This window comes from Protopterus annectens, chromosome 2.part0, assembly GCF_019279795.1.
Source record: "Protopterus annectens isolate FY-2018-M chromosome 2.part0, PAN1.0, whole genome shotgun sequence".
Classification (NCBI taxonomy): Eukaryota; Metazoa; Chordata; order Ceratodontiformes; family Protopteridae; genus Protopterus; species Protopterus annectens.
Window position 1 is genome coordinate 377391492 of NC_056728.1, and position 15762 is coordinate 377407253.

Sequence of the window (15762 nt, forward strand, 5' to 3'; positions counted from 1 at the left end):
AGGGCATAGACAAACCTCGTCCTGGGAATTTTTGTAAGTGAGAATACGAATATATTCTTAAGCGAATTTCAATAGAAATATTGAAGGGTAATGGCAGTAGCTAGATTGGTAGGTGGTAAAGATATGTGGATCGGCGCTATTTAGGTTTGATGTTTCATAATATTGCACTTCACTGCATTTTGGAGTAACTTTAATTTTGGGCATCTATCCAATTTCTTTCATCAATCAACTGGGTTTAGAGTGCTCCGCCTTTCTTGTGTTTAATGAAGTACAGAACAAAACCGCTGAATTTAACTCTCCTCTTTCTTCTTTTGGGACCAAGACACAAGAGAAAGACAACAGCACTACAATCTTGACACTTTCTGAATGCACCCATAAAGACAAATTTTTATAATTAAATTGAATTGCTTAGCAACGAGTTACAAGTAAATGTCAGTTCTTATTTTCTTACAGCAGAAATAATGTTAAAAGCTGCCCGATAAGTCCTCCGAGAGCCTTTTCACTTGGCTGAGCAGGAATAACAGGTAAGACAAATGCTGGCTGTGCTGATCCCCTCCCACCAACCCACAGAAGCAACATAACAGCTGAGTTTCCTACCTGAATGTTAGTTTTCCAGGATTGTGTGAACTTGTCCTGTTCTCAGTAAAAAAAAAACACAACACCTTTTTTTGAATGCCGAGAAGACATCGGGTACCTAAGTGACACAGGAGGTCGGGGTACCCTAAGAACGCCGGTAACAGAATAACTATGAGGATTTGCCTGCTCAATAAACTAAAAACACAGTGCTGTATGAAAGGCAGCTAACCCGGCAGCAACGATTTTAGACTGGAACTTCTCCCCATCTAAATATTTTAAGGGGCTGTCAAAAGAGAACTAAGTGCACCTAAGAAGGCACTTAAGATACAGACGTCTGGAGCAGTGACCCAAGCCAGTTAGCAAAGGAAGCAGTCACGACCTTGTACCACTTTTCTAGGACCGCATGAGTGAATGTAGAGACAACACTTGCAGGAACTGGGCATGATAAGCTAGTACATGGCCAGCTGGAAGCTTCTGGAGACAGTCAATGTGGTTATTAAAGAGGCTTTGTCCAAGGAGTCTGAAAGGGAAAGGGGCCATACCCACAAAAGTCGAAAACTTGTAAGGCAATGATAAGAAATACCAACCACTTTTCAAAGGACTGAAGTAAAAACTTAACTGCCTGTGGCTAAACTTGTATGTCAGAAGGAATCGAAGAGAAACTGTCTCTGAAAACGAATAATTTTTCTACAGTAGACATTTTTATGTGATCGTATGCAGATCATGATTTAGGGTGGAAATGCATACTCTCAACAGCTGTTATATTTTAACAAGAATTGCAGTGATCTAGCTGCAAAGGCAAACATCAACGCCCAGCAAGCTACCAACAGACCCGTGGGCTACCAGTTGTGCACCTTGCAAGGTTTTCACATTCTTTTTCTCCTTACACATCAGCACGAGGACTGGCGACCCTCGAAGTGACAGGAATCCTGCATAAACTGTGAGCTGCTACCGCGGTTTAGAGCAATTCCTGGATCCCACTTTGAGACCGGGTCTGCCCAGCTACACCACGTTGTAAACCAAGAAAGAAGACAAAATGAATGGCTACGGCTCTCCGTATTTATACATGGGAGGCCCGGTCTCCCAGCCCCGTGCCCCGCTTCAACGGACACCTAAGTGCGCCAGGTGCAGGAATCATGGTGTGTTGTCCTGGCTCAAGGGCCACAAGCGCTACTGTCGCTTCAAGGACTGTACCTGTGAAAAGTGCATCCTGATCATTGAACGACAGAGGGTCATGGCTGCCCAAGTGGCCTTGCGTCGGCAGCAGGCTAACGAGAGCTTGGAGAGTTTGTTACCGGGATTACCTGGGGAAACCAGGACCCTGCAACAGACACTGCAGTCTCCACCAGCAGTTAGCCAGTTGCCCTCCCATAGGTGGGTCACTGAGCAGCCGCAGTCGGGCCCCGTGCCCAAACCAGGTGAGTAGTAGCATTGTTTAATACTCGGACAAGGTACAGTTATAACTGGGTTCTGATATGACGCTTAACTCACACATTCAAAGCATTAAACGCAATCCTTAAGTTGTTGCAAATGTGTTTTACAAAGATATCCGAGGAATGCTTAAGTGATCTGGATGAAGTGTTGCTGTTTATGCTTCCTTTGTTTATGACTTTGTCCCTACAAAGTAGAAAATATAGAAGTGAAGTAGGAATACGACAAGGCATAGGTCACAATCAACTTACTTGCTCAGGAATCAAAGCCAAAGCTGATGTCGTGGTGGTAGTGGTGGAGGTGGTGTGTGCGTGCGTGCGTGCGTGTGTGAAGGTCCAAAATCAGGGTTAGCTTTTAAATATTACTGTAATCCATTACAGTTAATATAATAACAGGTTTTGCATCAATATTTATTTCCTAAGTAATAAAAAGTATAAAACTCTAATGTCTAGCATTATTGACTGTAATTCTCAGTGATTAACCAGAGTATCAAACATTTTATAGAGAGAGGACAAAAACAAGAGGCAAAAGCAAGGACATTCTGCAAAAATAGGGGCAGTTAAGTGGCATGCTACTGGCATAGGTTTCTGTTTATAAAACCGCGCCTCAAGGGGAAGATATCTTAACTAATGAAATGAGAAACAGTTGCCAAATACCGTTAAAGTGTTTTATTAAATAAACAGATGTCAAAAAAAAAACACCACGCAGATGCTGACTTTTTCACCCTGCACAGTTGGCAAGGTCCCTAGTTATACAGCATATTTGATAGCTCGACACAGAAGCAGGACGTCATTCGTTGTGCATTTGTACAGGTGTGGTGTTACATTACTGGTTTCTTATTACTTTAAATTTGTGCATCATTTTAGGACTGTCGTCTGGTAATCTTTTCCCCTGTAGTTTTATTTGTTTCCTTCTCTATTTGCAATCCATTATTAGGTAATATAAGACCATTCTCAGCAAAAGTCTGCGCTGAGGAAGAAACCGTATCTTGGTTGAAGGCTAATAATTTCACTCATCCTCCAAGTTAATTTTAATCTAAAGTTAACGTTTTTACTCTGAACACATCATAGGGTTATCACTTGCCCATCTTTAGGCAGGAAATCCCTATCTAGGCAGCTGTGTGCTGCGAACGAAATCATGAAAATGGCAAGTGTCCTGAGATTTTAGGACAGGAAGTATTTAAAAAAAAAAAAAAAATATATATATATATATATATATATATATATATATATATATATATATATATATATACACACACACACACACACACATACACGAATGAGTTTTATTTTGGCAAAAAAAAAAAAAAAAAAAAAGAAATGTGATTCCTAGTCCTTTGAGTTCCTTGTAAGTATGGTTTGACTACAACATCTCAAATTTCAATAAAAATGCCAACTATGGTTATCTGAAATGGTGGCAACACTAATCATAACTCAGAAACCACCAATACATTAAAAGCAAGAAAATAATTTCAATCAGAACAGACTAAAGCAGCACAGAAATGCTTAGGGAATACCGATATTATTTAAAACTTATATTACTATGGAGAGTGTAATAATAAACAGTAGATCCTTAAAAGCCTCGCACACTTCGTTTAGTTTATGTAGGGGGAGGGCGCTAAATGTCAAGTATTTACTGTAAATCACATATAAAGTATTCGGTTATATGTTGAATCTTTATTTGAGAAGTGATCAAAAACGAAGACAATATACATTCTTAAAAACAGCTCATTAGTAGACAAAATAAATAAGTAAGCATACTGGTGAACTAGTCTACAGAGGTACACCAGATCCCTGCCAGGACTATGAGAAAGGACTGTGGCAAGCATTTTCAACACTATATACTATAGGCAAAACAATGAAACAGTTAAATGGTCATTAGTTTCAGGAACTGCTCTTTCAGCCTTGTACTGACCAAAATAAAAGAAATGTGTTATGTATTTCTAATACTGCATCGTATATAAAGTTTCAAAAATGAGTATCTGACCTTGATGTCCAAGTTATCAAATATGTTTTGCAATACTTACTGGTAATAAATGTATACATTTAAATAATGACATACAGTCTTTTTGGTAATGGTTATTATTATTATTAGGCAAGATACCAACTGCTAATAAGGCAATATATTAATTAAAATCTAGAACACATGGGAATTATCTTGCATTTTTGCATCCGTTTTATAGCTTAAGTCCGCAAAAGTTTAATGTAATTAATTGCACGATTACATGTTTCCGATACTTTTTTAATAAACGCATTTTATTGAAATTACATGGAAATACAACAATAATTAACATGCAAGTAAGTGTGTTTAGTAGTTTTATTACATAGACTGCTGGTATTAACATGCCAAACAGTACATTTAGCATCAATGACTGTTAAGTAGACGTTTGTTTGTGACAGAATACTGAAATTGTCGGACGTTTATAATAAAATCCAAGTAAACGTTTGAACCATCAAATATTAGTGAATATATTTATTATCAATACAAATCTAGTATCAATACACATTTTATTATACTGACTACTACGCTATGTATTCACTGAAACCGCATTATAAAATTTGTTATAGTAAATACTGATTGCATTCAATTTGCCACTTTGGAGCGTTTTTCCTCAGGCCTCCACCAAAAAAGGGCACCTGTGCCCAGTCGGACTTTCCCGGTAAACAAATATCAATAAATAAATAAAGATAATATCTCGTTCTCATTTCGGGGGCACCATTATACTTTGGGTCATAAGAATTAAAAACAAAAACAAACAAAAAAATAGCACTCCAGCACTGTTATAAATTTTTGAGAAGTTATATACACAAACATTTTCAAGTTATAACGTCGTTCTAACAAATATTTTGAAGACGTTGGTGGGAATATTTCAAGTCAGAGAAGAGCTGCATACAACATGTTCGCAACAATTTAGAAAATATCGGAACGAATTAAAACTGTAACACACACACGGAAAATTATGTATTTTAGTCTCCACTTCCGAAGTCCCAGGTGGCCATTGGCACGGTAGCGTCTTTGCTCTAAAATAAGCAAATAAATAACCCAGAAACTATGATGTGGCCCACATCATGTGGGATCCACGTTGTTACATCAATTAGCCACTGAACAATAAGTGAAGAAATGTAAAGTTTCAGCAATAAAGCGTAAAAGTCCACATCGATTTTAAGGCGATCCTGAGTCCCCACAACAATTTAACACAAGGAATCTGGACAAAGTCTACAATAATGGCTGGACAAAGCCCCGAAAATAGGAACACATTTTAAATATTGCTAGAATAATGAGATTTGTGTTAGCATGCATTTTTCTGAAGGATATGAAATCTGAAACTCAAACGTATTGACTTCAGTGATTTGCCAGAAAACCGCAAATTTTATGAGGAACAGACCAAAAATATGAGGCAAAATCTGGACATTCTGCGAAAATCTGAACTGTTGGGAGGTATGCCGGAAAAGCAGGAAACCATTACATCATCCGCATGATTGCAAGGTTCAAATGTAAGCATACCCACAACTGTCAAGATTTTCGCAAAATGGTCACTTTTTTGCCTCACAATTTTATCTGTTTTTTTTTTCATAAAACTGTTTTTTTTTCCTGGAAAATAATTGAGGCTCGAGGTCAGAAAATAATGACAAATATTTGAGTTTCTGACTTCATACCATACAGAAAATCGATGCACATGCAGTTTCTGCTATTCTAAGAACTTTCTAGGGTTGTAAGAGCAATACTTAAAATATTTCCCTATTTTTGGGGCTTTGACCCCCATTATTTATAGGTTTGCCCATATTTCTTGCTCTAATAGGTTGAGAGGTGTACCGGAAACTATAGTAGCAGACCATTGCTTTGTTTTTTTCTAAATCCACCACGGCCAGCAATCAAGTTAAAAGAGTTATATCACAGCCGTCTTACTCCTTTCTGTTCAAGTACTGTGTGAAGCCATTGGCCTTGTAGTAAAACAATTTTCAGTGAGAAACTTACCTGAACGTCACTCCAAAGTAAGAAAGACCCCAGCACGTACTCTTCGTAAAACAGTAGGGCCCAAGGAGAAAATATTTAACAGGCGACTATTTGTGTGTCAGAATCAGCAACAACTTTGCTGATTTCGTTAGTGTAAGACTGCAGCACAATACCTGACAAAAACGGATTTTTCTAGGTAAGAAATAACAAATTCTATCGACCGAAGAAAACTACCCAGCCTTCAGTATTCTCACTTTAAATTTTGAAGCGTAAACGACAGTAACAATCAATACCAGACATAAAACTATTAGAGAATACAGGAAACTGCAGGTTTTAGGCTATTGGTCTGCATGGACAGTTTAAAGGGCCATTACTGTAACTGCAGTTCAACTGCGATTCTGATTTCACTCTAGTTACTGAAAAGAGATTCTGACTTTAAAAATTGTTTAAGCGCATCTTCATTTGGAGCTTTATGGAGAAAAAAGAGGAATAGGTACACAGTGAAAGGGGGGGGGGGACTTCTTGGGGTCCTTTCCTTTTGATTTGGAAATACCAGCAGGGAAGTTTGAACTTGGTATAATCATGAATTGTATAAAAGCAATTTAACATTAGGGTTGACACCTTTTCAAATGGCCAAAGTGGGACATTTTTGGTACAAACATCACATTTTACAGGCCGACACATACCCACTGTCAGTACAAAGGTTGGAACTTGACTTTTTTGCCTAAATAAAAGCTTATTCTTGTAGCATTTTAGTTGCTTATTCTGTTTCTTATAACATTTAGGTATTTTAGATATAGAATAACTGTTTTATGCAACTATTACGTACAATATAGGAAATAATTTTGTCCTAAAATCTTAGGACATTTGCAATTTTTACAATTTTTTGTCAGGACACAACTGCCCAAAGAGGGACTGTCCCTCGCAAAGTGGGACAGGTGGTAACTCTATTTAATATTCTCTAAAGAGGTAAAGTGAGTCTTAGCCAGGCTTTGTAGCCAGTATGAATAATATTAGAAGTTATGTAGGCAGTGGAATTAGACACCCGTCAGGAAGATTATATCTGTTAACTAAGTAAAAGAGTTGCTTTGAGTTTCTTGTACTGAAGTGTAGGTTCACAGACACTTGTCATAGCCTCCATCAAATCCAAAAAAAAAAAAAAAAAAAATTCCTCGAGCCTCCCCTAGATATAAAAAAAGTACTTTGGACCTCCACATACTGAACAATCTTATACCTCCATCAGAATTCATTAAAATAACTAACATTTAGCGTATACATTATTATTTTGCTATTAATTTGCAAATAAATACTGTATACATAATGATTAACCAATGTTCTCCTCATTCAGTACAATCCGATATGAAAGCAGTGCTGTATAGTTAATGCTTTAAGTACACATAGTCCGACTTCCTAACATCTCACATGAAACCGGTCCTGGATGATATGGCGAAGATGGCCTGGTGATTTGGATTACACTCCCCTAAATAACAATAAAACTAGGGAGATTTGTGGAGTACTTAACAAGGCCTATATTGGTGGGTCGCACTGCAGATAACCTATGAAAAGTATTGCACACTTAAACCAGTCAGGTTTGCAAATTGATAAGAAAACTGCCTAAGCTGCAAACAAAGATTGCATATGAAGTTGAATCTTGTAGTTGTGATGTAAAACGCACCCAACCTTCCACGGAAGGCACACACGCACGCCTAGGGCCAGTTTAGAGTGTCCAATCCACCTACAGCATGTCTTTGGGATGAAACCGGAGCAAACCCACGCAACCACAGGGTGGACATGCAGACTCCACACAGAAGGCAACCCAGCTAAAAACGGAACCGGAGAACTTCTTACTGTGAGGCGACAACGCTAACCACTGCACAACCGTGGCCACGCTAAAGGTACGACGCACCTTAAAAGGTGAGATTCAACTAATGTTCTGTTGCAGAAACTCAGGCCTTGACTACTGTGCTGTGTGTTTCGTTGCATTGCTGTTTGTTTAGAGTTTACCCCCACAACACACACACACATACACTCATCCAACAGCTAGCTACTTTTGATTTTAAGTTGCTGAGCGCTAAAAGTTTACTATGAAGCTGAGCCAATTGCAAAACTAAATATGTTTCGAGAAAACGCAGTAAAAATCCATTTCATTTAGCTAAAAGCTCAGCCCTATGGAACAAACTCCAACCAGAAATTAATAATAATAATAATAATAATAATAATAATAATAATAATAATGATGGCTGTCCATGGATTTAAATCAGCCTTTTCTGAACATCTCAACAGTGAAATAGCATATAATTGCTACAGGGGATATTGGTTAGTACCATAATTTTGCACAGACTAAAATAAATCCTTTAAAGGTAATACTTACTGTGTTTTAATCTTCTGTATTTCAAATGTAAATTCTGAAATGTAACTCGTACTTTAAAACATTGCACTGAAGTAAATACTGTAAATCCTATGTATAACTAGTACAATAACACTGTACGTATCATACTTACTGTAAGTGCTAGACTGCAGCTGCTTTTTACCTCAATGTTTTTGTTTTTTTATTTCTTGTCAGTCATGATTTATGCTATATAACTTCTGGATTAACAAATATGTAATCTAAACATATTAAAAAAAACGGGCATTACACTTTGTAATGTATGTTTAATCTGGCCATGTTCAACAAGGCTCAAGTTTTTCAACAGAGTAGTTTTTGAAATTTCAGAATTGTACAAACTATCAACTGTTTATGTAATTGTCATGTATACATATTTTGTACTGCCTCTAGACCAGGTTATGACTGAAAAAGAGTCCTTGGATTTACCCAGTTGACAAAAAGCAAATAAGCAAATAAGTAAATAAATACACAAACTGTTCAGTCCACAAAACATTTTAGATAGCTATGTCGCTGTGACACACTTAAAACACATCTCATCAAACAGATGGCAAACTTGTTTCTTTTTTCGTCTTATTATGAAGAGTAGAAATTTTAGGCAGTTAGAAAGCTCTTATCTGGCTGCAGATACCTACAGATTTGCCAGTGCAAACCAAACCCTGTCCTAACAAACTGTAGAGACATGGGTGACAATATTCCGTTTTTGATCCAGTGAGATATAACTCTGGAATATAATTTAAATCAGTTTAGTAAAAGATGCCATAATAAATAGCACCTATGGTGTTAATTAACAGCATCTACACGTGAGTAATAATCAAGGATCATAGATCATGATATACCTTGCTACATAATCTTATATACGATGGACTTTTTCAAAAATTTCTAGCAACTCCTGGAAAAAGGTCTTATTTAAACAGTATAGTAAGGGAAACAGTCTTATTAAGTCCTTGGCTTTTCCCGTATTCCTTCTTCTAAAGTGCTGTAATGCTGAATCATAGAAAGCAAGAGGAGTAAACATCTGCTATGAAGCTTTGTATTTCACTTGAAAATGAGGATTTACATTCAGTTCAATATTTAATTAAAGGAAAGTAGCCTGGTGATTTCTGCACTTGCAGCAAATATATATATATATATATATATATATATATATATATATATATATATATAATATAATATATGTGTGTGTGTGTGTGTGTGTGTGTGTGTGTGTGTGTGTGTGTGTGTATGTATGTATGTAGATATATATATATATATATATATATATATATATATATATATATATATATATATATATATGGTTCGACGGATGACACCGCGCGAGAGATGCCCGACATGGGGAAAGGCTAGGAGGGGTGGGTTATTTTGGTGTGCTTGTGTTGTGTGTGTTGTTTGTGGAAATGGGGTGTTTTGTTTTTTAATAATTGTTATTGTGGTGTGTGCAGTGTATGGGTTATGGACTGTCAATGTATGGTGTCGTGATGTGGTTGTCGGTGTTGTGTGGTTTCGGCTATGTCAGGTAGAACCATATATGGATATATATATATATATATATATATATATATATATATACGTGTGTGTGTGTGGGTCCCCTTCAGAGTATCAGAATTGCAGAACTTCGAACCTCTGGTCATCGAGGACCAGAGGATTGAAGTTCTGCAATATCGAACTCAAAAAAAACCCAAAAAACCTTAAAATGTGAAAACTTCTTATTTCATGTTTTTGCAGGGTGGCAAGCCTCACTGCATTCCCTACACCCCCTGCTACTAAATTCATAGATTAGTACTAAGCTACCTGCCCTTGCGAGTCATTTTAAGCCTAGCCAATTATCCCTTGTGAGACTCAAACCCTGCAACTTGTGTTTGTAAGGCAAAAATCGTAACCATTAGGACACCCTCCCACCCTACTAAAATATACCAACTCCAAGATTGCACTACAGTGAAGACAATGGCATGGAACGGGAAATATACTGCTCTCTTCACTGTAGTGCGATCTCGGAGTTGGTATATTTAAGTAGCAGGGGGGTGTGGGGGTTTTGATTTAGTCTGCTTTCATGTTTGATGTTGTAGAACATTGATCATCTCATCCTTGATGATGTGTGGTCCGATGTTCTGCAACTTTGAGCATTTGAAGTAGACCTATATATATATATATCCGTATACATACATATATATATATATATATATATATATATATATATATATATATCAAGAAGAGTTTGTAGTGTTTGAGACAGCATCATGAGTAAAAGTGAAAGTACCTTGATACAACTATTTTGGAAAACTCAAAATTCACCTGTTCAAACAAACATTGATTAACAAAACCCCAGACTATACCTCCCCTCTCTAGGCGGGCTAGGCTGGGGCAAATTTATAAATACCTATCCAATTATCCAGGAATCGTTTGAAGGAAGACGGTGTATCACACTGCTTTATCTGCAGGTGGAGTCTATTCCAGAGGTGAGGGAGATGGAGAGCAATAAATCTCTCAGTACCTTGTTTTACTGGTGTGCTGAAGTAAGGTTTTATCTCTTGTTCTGTTGTCTGTTTGTGGGACTATTTGATTTGTGATGGTACAAGAAATCTTGTACTACTGGGTTCCTGATTTTTCAGAAGGCAAGACATAGTTCTCATCTGAGGAACCTGTACAACACAGAAAAGAGAGACAGTCTTTCTAGTCTTTTTTTATAGTTTAGGGATTTTAGGCATATGATCCTCTGTATTAGGGATATCTGGGGTGTTTGCAACTGTTTGTTATGTTGGTTGTTTTTTTTTTTCAACTGTTTGATATATTTATTTATTTAACATTTGTTTACCGGGAAAGTCCGACTTGAAATGAAGCCAATTTTCAGTGGAAGGCCAGGGAGAAAAACTCCAGACGCATGTCTTTAAAAAGTAGGAGGAAACTGGAGCACCTGGAGGAAACTCACATGAACACAGGAAGGACATGCAGACTGTGCACAGAAGGCACTCCAGCTGAGAATCTAATCAGAGAACTTTTTGCTGTGAGGTGACAATGCTACCACTGTACCAGTGAGCCATTCAATATACCTGGTGAAGTACATCCCAAAGGGGGCATTGTATTATATAACTGATGTAATCAGTGCTGAATACAAGGGGACAGTGACCTCTTTAAATCTAGATATATGCTTGGCAATCAGATGCACCAAGTAGAAGGACTTCCTGATAACTGTTACTATATGGTGATCAAAGATGAGAGGGAATCATCAACTCATGCTCCCTACTCTCTAACTGCCTTTTCATTTTAAAGTGTTGGATTGTCAATCTTATATGCAGGGGTGTGCTGTGTCTGCCAGATAAGGCAATGTTTAATTTTTTATCACTTTAACTCCATTTTTAATACACTAGGCATTTTATAAGTGAAGATTCCTGCTGTAGGGCTTCTGTGCCGGTGGGGATTTGACAATGACTCCCAGTTTTCAGTTATTCACAAACCTGGTTAGCCATAGGTCTTGGACTTTAGTCTGTAAGTCAGAAATGTGAAACAAAAGTGGGCCCAGCACTGAGCCTTGTGGGGAACCACTGGTCACCTTTATGGTCTCTTATACTGCTCCTGCCACCTGCACCCTGTGGTGTACTTAATGGTCCAGCAGTGATTCACAAACCTGCTTTATTATGAATGTCATTACTATACTACTAGGTCTGTATGTGCTAATGTACATCTTGTTGCTTGGAGTGCTGTGACAATTAGCAGCACCTCCTGGGAAGTGGTGCTGATATAATGGCAGTAGGCACAGAGGAATTGTCTGGGGGTTGTGACTGGTCCCCTCGATCTGCAAAGAAATATAGATCCTACAAACTCCACAGCTGGAGTATGAGGCGAGTAGTGCTCCCCCACTGTGGTCCCACTACCTAGCTCTATGACTGAATATTATGGGTACTATGGGCTGCACACTATGGGGTCCCTCTGTTTAAGAATCATGAGTTTTGTGAGTATAATATAGCTGAATGTGTGCTCTGCTGTGCTGTGCTGTACTGGTCTGCTTAGCACGGACCAGCATACATCCCTTATGCTGAATTACAATGTGTAGTAGCTTTGATGGTGCAACCTTGATGTATCACATTTTTAAACAGCCAGTGCCATCATAGAGCATATCTGGGAATAAGAGACTTATGCTGATACATGCAATGGAATTAAACAGTGGTCCTAAATCCCACCTTCGAACTGTATACTTTAAATCAGTAAATGGCTATAGTCAACCATATTTAATCAATCTACAGTCTTTTATTTCATATTAAAGCACTGACCTAATATGTGCTTCTTGTTATATAATGCTGCATAATTAGTAAACTGTCTGTGGCCATAACAATGAAGAAAATCCATGATGTCTCTTCAGCATAGATAAACACTGTAGCCATATTCAATGTATTCATTAAATGTTTCAATTTCGATCCAGCACAGCTTTTGTAGGACAAAGTGACGCATTCGTCCAGAGTTTATATAGCTTATAATCTGTATGAACCATTTACAGAAACTGTCCTTTGCAATATAACAGACATGATGAGCACAATACCTGATTGTGTAAATCAGAACTGTAAAAAAAAAAAAATCACATTAATAATTATGAATGTAAAGGTGAAGCAGAAGATGAGCTGGATTGGAGCTGTTGGCAAATTAGATTGAACGCGTGTGCTTTTCCTGGAATGAATGATAGAGAAAATTTTAAAGTTGTGCTGAAAAAGAAAGGGTTAATTCATTAAATGTATTTAAATTAATCATGTGACTTTAAGAAATTATATAATGACTGAATGAGTAGTTACAGCTTGGCCTGATGAAGTTGTTAAAAGAATGAAAGCACGTACCAGTTGTTTTGAGTTTTATGTTTTATTAGTTTCTATTAACATTTGTTTGTTTGGATTTTACTTATTGCAATCTGTTTTTTTTTTGTTTTTAAATCAGAACTGTGTATATAGGGATGTTTATAAAGGTCAGCTTCATATTTCACATGATGTATCCCTCTAGAACTGAATTTCTAAGTATGTAACATACACCTCTGGGGTAGGACTCTGGACATATAATGTACACTGTAGGATTGTGGAACACATTATATACCCTTGTGGGATATCATGATGACTACGAGCTGTTAATGAGCTTTTTTGTAGTCTAGGGTTTGATTCGCCATTTACTTACTGAGTGACTCTGGGTATGTCACATAACTAGAAAATGATCCTGAGTCACCCCTGAAACTGATACTTGTTTCAAATGAGCTTACCTGGTTAACAAATAAATAAAATAAAGAATCGTCCAATTCCATAATACATGATATGTTCATGTGGGCTAGGCTGAAAGAGCCAATAACATACACATCTATCTACCTATCTACTGGTGGTAGGATTCCCAAATATATAACTCATTTCCGTGCTGTAACATTAGTTTTATGCAGGATGGAACAACAGTGATAATTTCCTGCTTAATGTAGCTTGCAGTTAGATTACATTTTTAGAGGCTGCTAAATCAAAATGTTTTCACTTGCGTTCAACTGTGCATTAGTCCGTTGCTGTCTTTCCATTCAAGAAGCTATCTGTGAATGTGTTTGACTGACACAAGTCTCATTAACACATATAAACATATCTCACAACAGATACACATACATTTAAGAACTAAATCTTCTTTTTAAGAAGTAAATCTTGCAGAAACATGTATGAATGCACACACACACACACACACACACACACACACACACACACACACACACACACACACACACACACACACACACACACTGCTTCACTGAAAAAAAGTTTATTTTATTCAAGTCTGCAAAGGAATAGCTGTCCCTTGCCCTGTAATTAAGTACAGAACATGTATTTTCCTTTGTATTTTTTTTCACAAGACTTCTGTAGGTCTGTGGAGGCATGCCAAATAGCTGTGATAGATTCTTAACATTTTGCAACAGTTCCTTCATAATTCCCAACTTAAAAACTGGACGGCTAAACAGGGTGCTCCAGATGCAGCCTAGAAATGACAATATCCATCTTTCCTTCAGTGCAGGATAGACAGAACAGAGCAGACTGAAGACTTGGTCTCTGTTTAATGTGATAAAATATAAGTGGAAGTACAGCACATAACTTGACAATTCTCATTCCATGACATTGTTTAATTGCTGTCATTACAGATTCATGATATAGATTGCCGCATTGCCGCATGTTCATGAGATTGTTACTTACTTGTTCTTGTGTTTGGATCTACACTCATAGCTGGAGACATTCTAATTTGTTATTGTAACAATATTGCTCTTGTTGCAAAATGGGATGTGTCTAAAAAAAATGCTAAATCCAAAAAAAGTGATCTGTGTCATTTATTTCAATAAAGAGACCACGTGAGATTAAAATTGCATACACTGTTCTGAATATATGGACCAGAAAAAAGTGGTTTATTAATAATGATATATACCCTCCTTTGAAGTGAGACTATTTATGTTGCTGTTTGCTTACAGCTCAGTGAAACATACAGGGAATATCTGCAGTTTCCTCAGCTGAAATGTCAGTGCTATGCATGGAAAACATTTATCTGTTGATATGCTTGCTTATGAGTTATAGCATACAACTTAGTTTGAGTCAGACAAAAAAAGGGGATGAAACTGTAGGAAGATGTAACATTAAAGGCTCATCTTCACTATAATTTGTGGCATCCAAGCATGTAATACATTATGATATATATGGGGCAACTCTTACAGGGTGTGAAGGAAATGTGCTTGGTAGAAGAATTGGTTCTTATGGAGGAATGAAAGGATTCAGTCTAATATATGACTTGCACATTGAAATATAATGCTTCTATGTCAGTCAGCTCACACTAGCGATGCTGTAAAAGGACAAATAAAACATGTAGCTGCATGTAATTAAGTTCAGGCCAGTCAGAGCAGGAGAAAGCACTTCATTTTATTCAATTACTGTAATTTAAAAGCAGCAATGAACCTATTGCATATAAAGTGTCACTCAGTTTTATTAAATATCACCAAACTATTTTCGTATTATGACACATAAGATACAGAGTGTTGAAATTATGAATACATCTTGATTTCATCCTATTCAAATGTAATTTTTTTGTCCCTACCTCTCTTCTGGCATGGATAACCTCATGCATAAAACTTATAAATAGATGTGCCCCCATCATGAAACTTATAAACATGCACCCAGACTAAGCAAATTCCTAATACTTCAAAAAGAAACCTAATACATATTCTATATCATAGGTTCCTTTTTAAACTTATATTACAGATGTGCTGCTGTGTCCGTAACTGAAATATATGCACCCTGTAAATTGGTTCTAACATGAGATTCATTTGCCTAACTCATACACACCGACTCTCAAATATTTGGTGCATTCTGATTATTTGGTTAACATAGGTGCTGTCGCTACCATAATATACACACTTTATTTGGTTTTACAGAACTTTGAGG

General features: G+C 37.1%; 1 protein-coding gene across 1 annotated transcript in view; it reads left to right on the forward strand.

Annotated features, from left to right (window-relative positions):
• The first annotated feature begins 336 nt into the window (after positions 1-336).
• The window catches only part of DMRT3 (doublesex and mab-3 related transcription factor 3), a 176662-nt gene continuing 161236 nt past the window's right edge, over positions 337-15762 (forward strand). Inside the window, exon 1 of the mRNA XM_044060826.1 lies at positions 337-1994. Within this exon, the coding sequence (XP_043916761.1) occupies positions 1613-1994 (382 nt within the window). The 5' untranslated portion in view covers positions 337-1612. The remainder of the gene's footprint in view (positions 1995-15762) is intronic.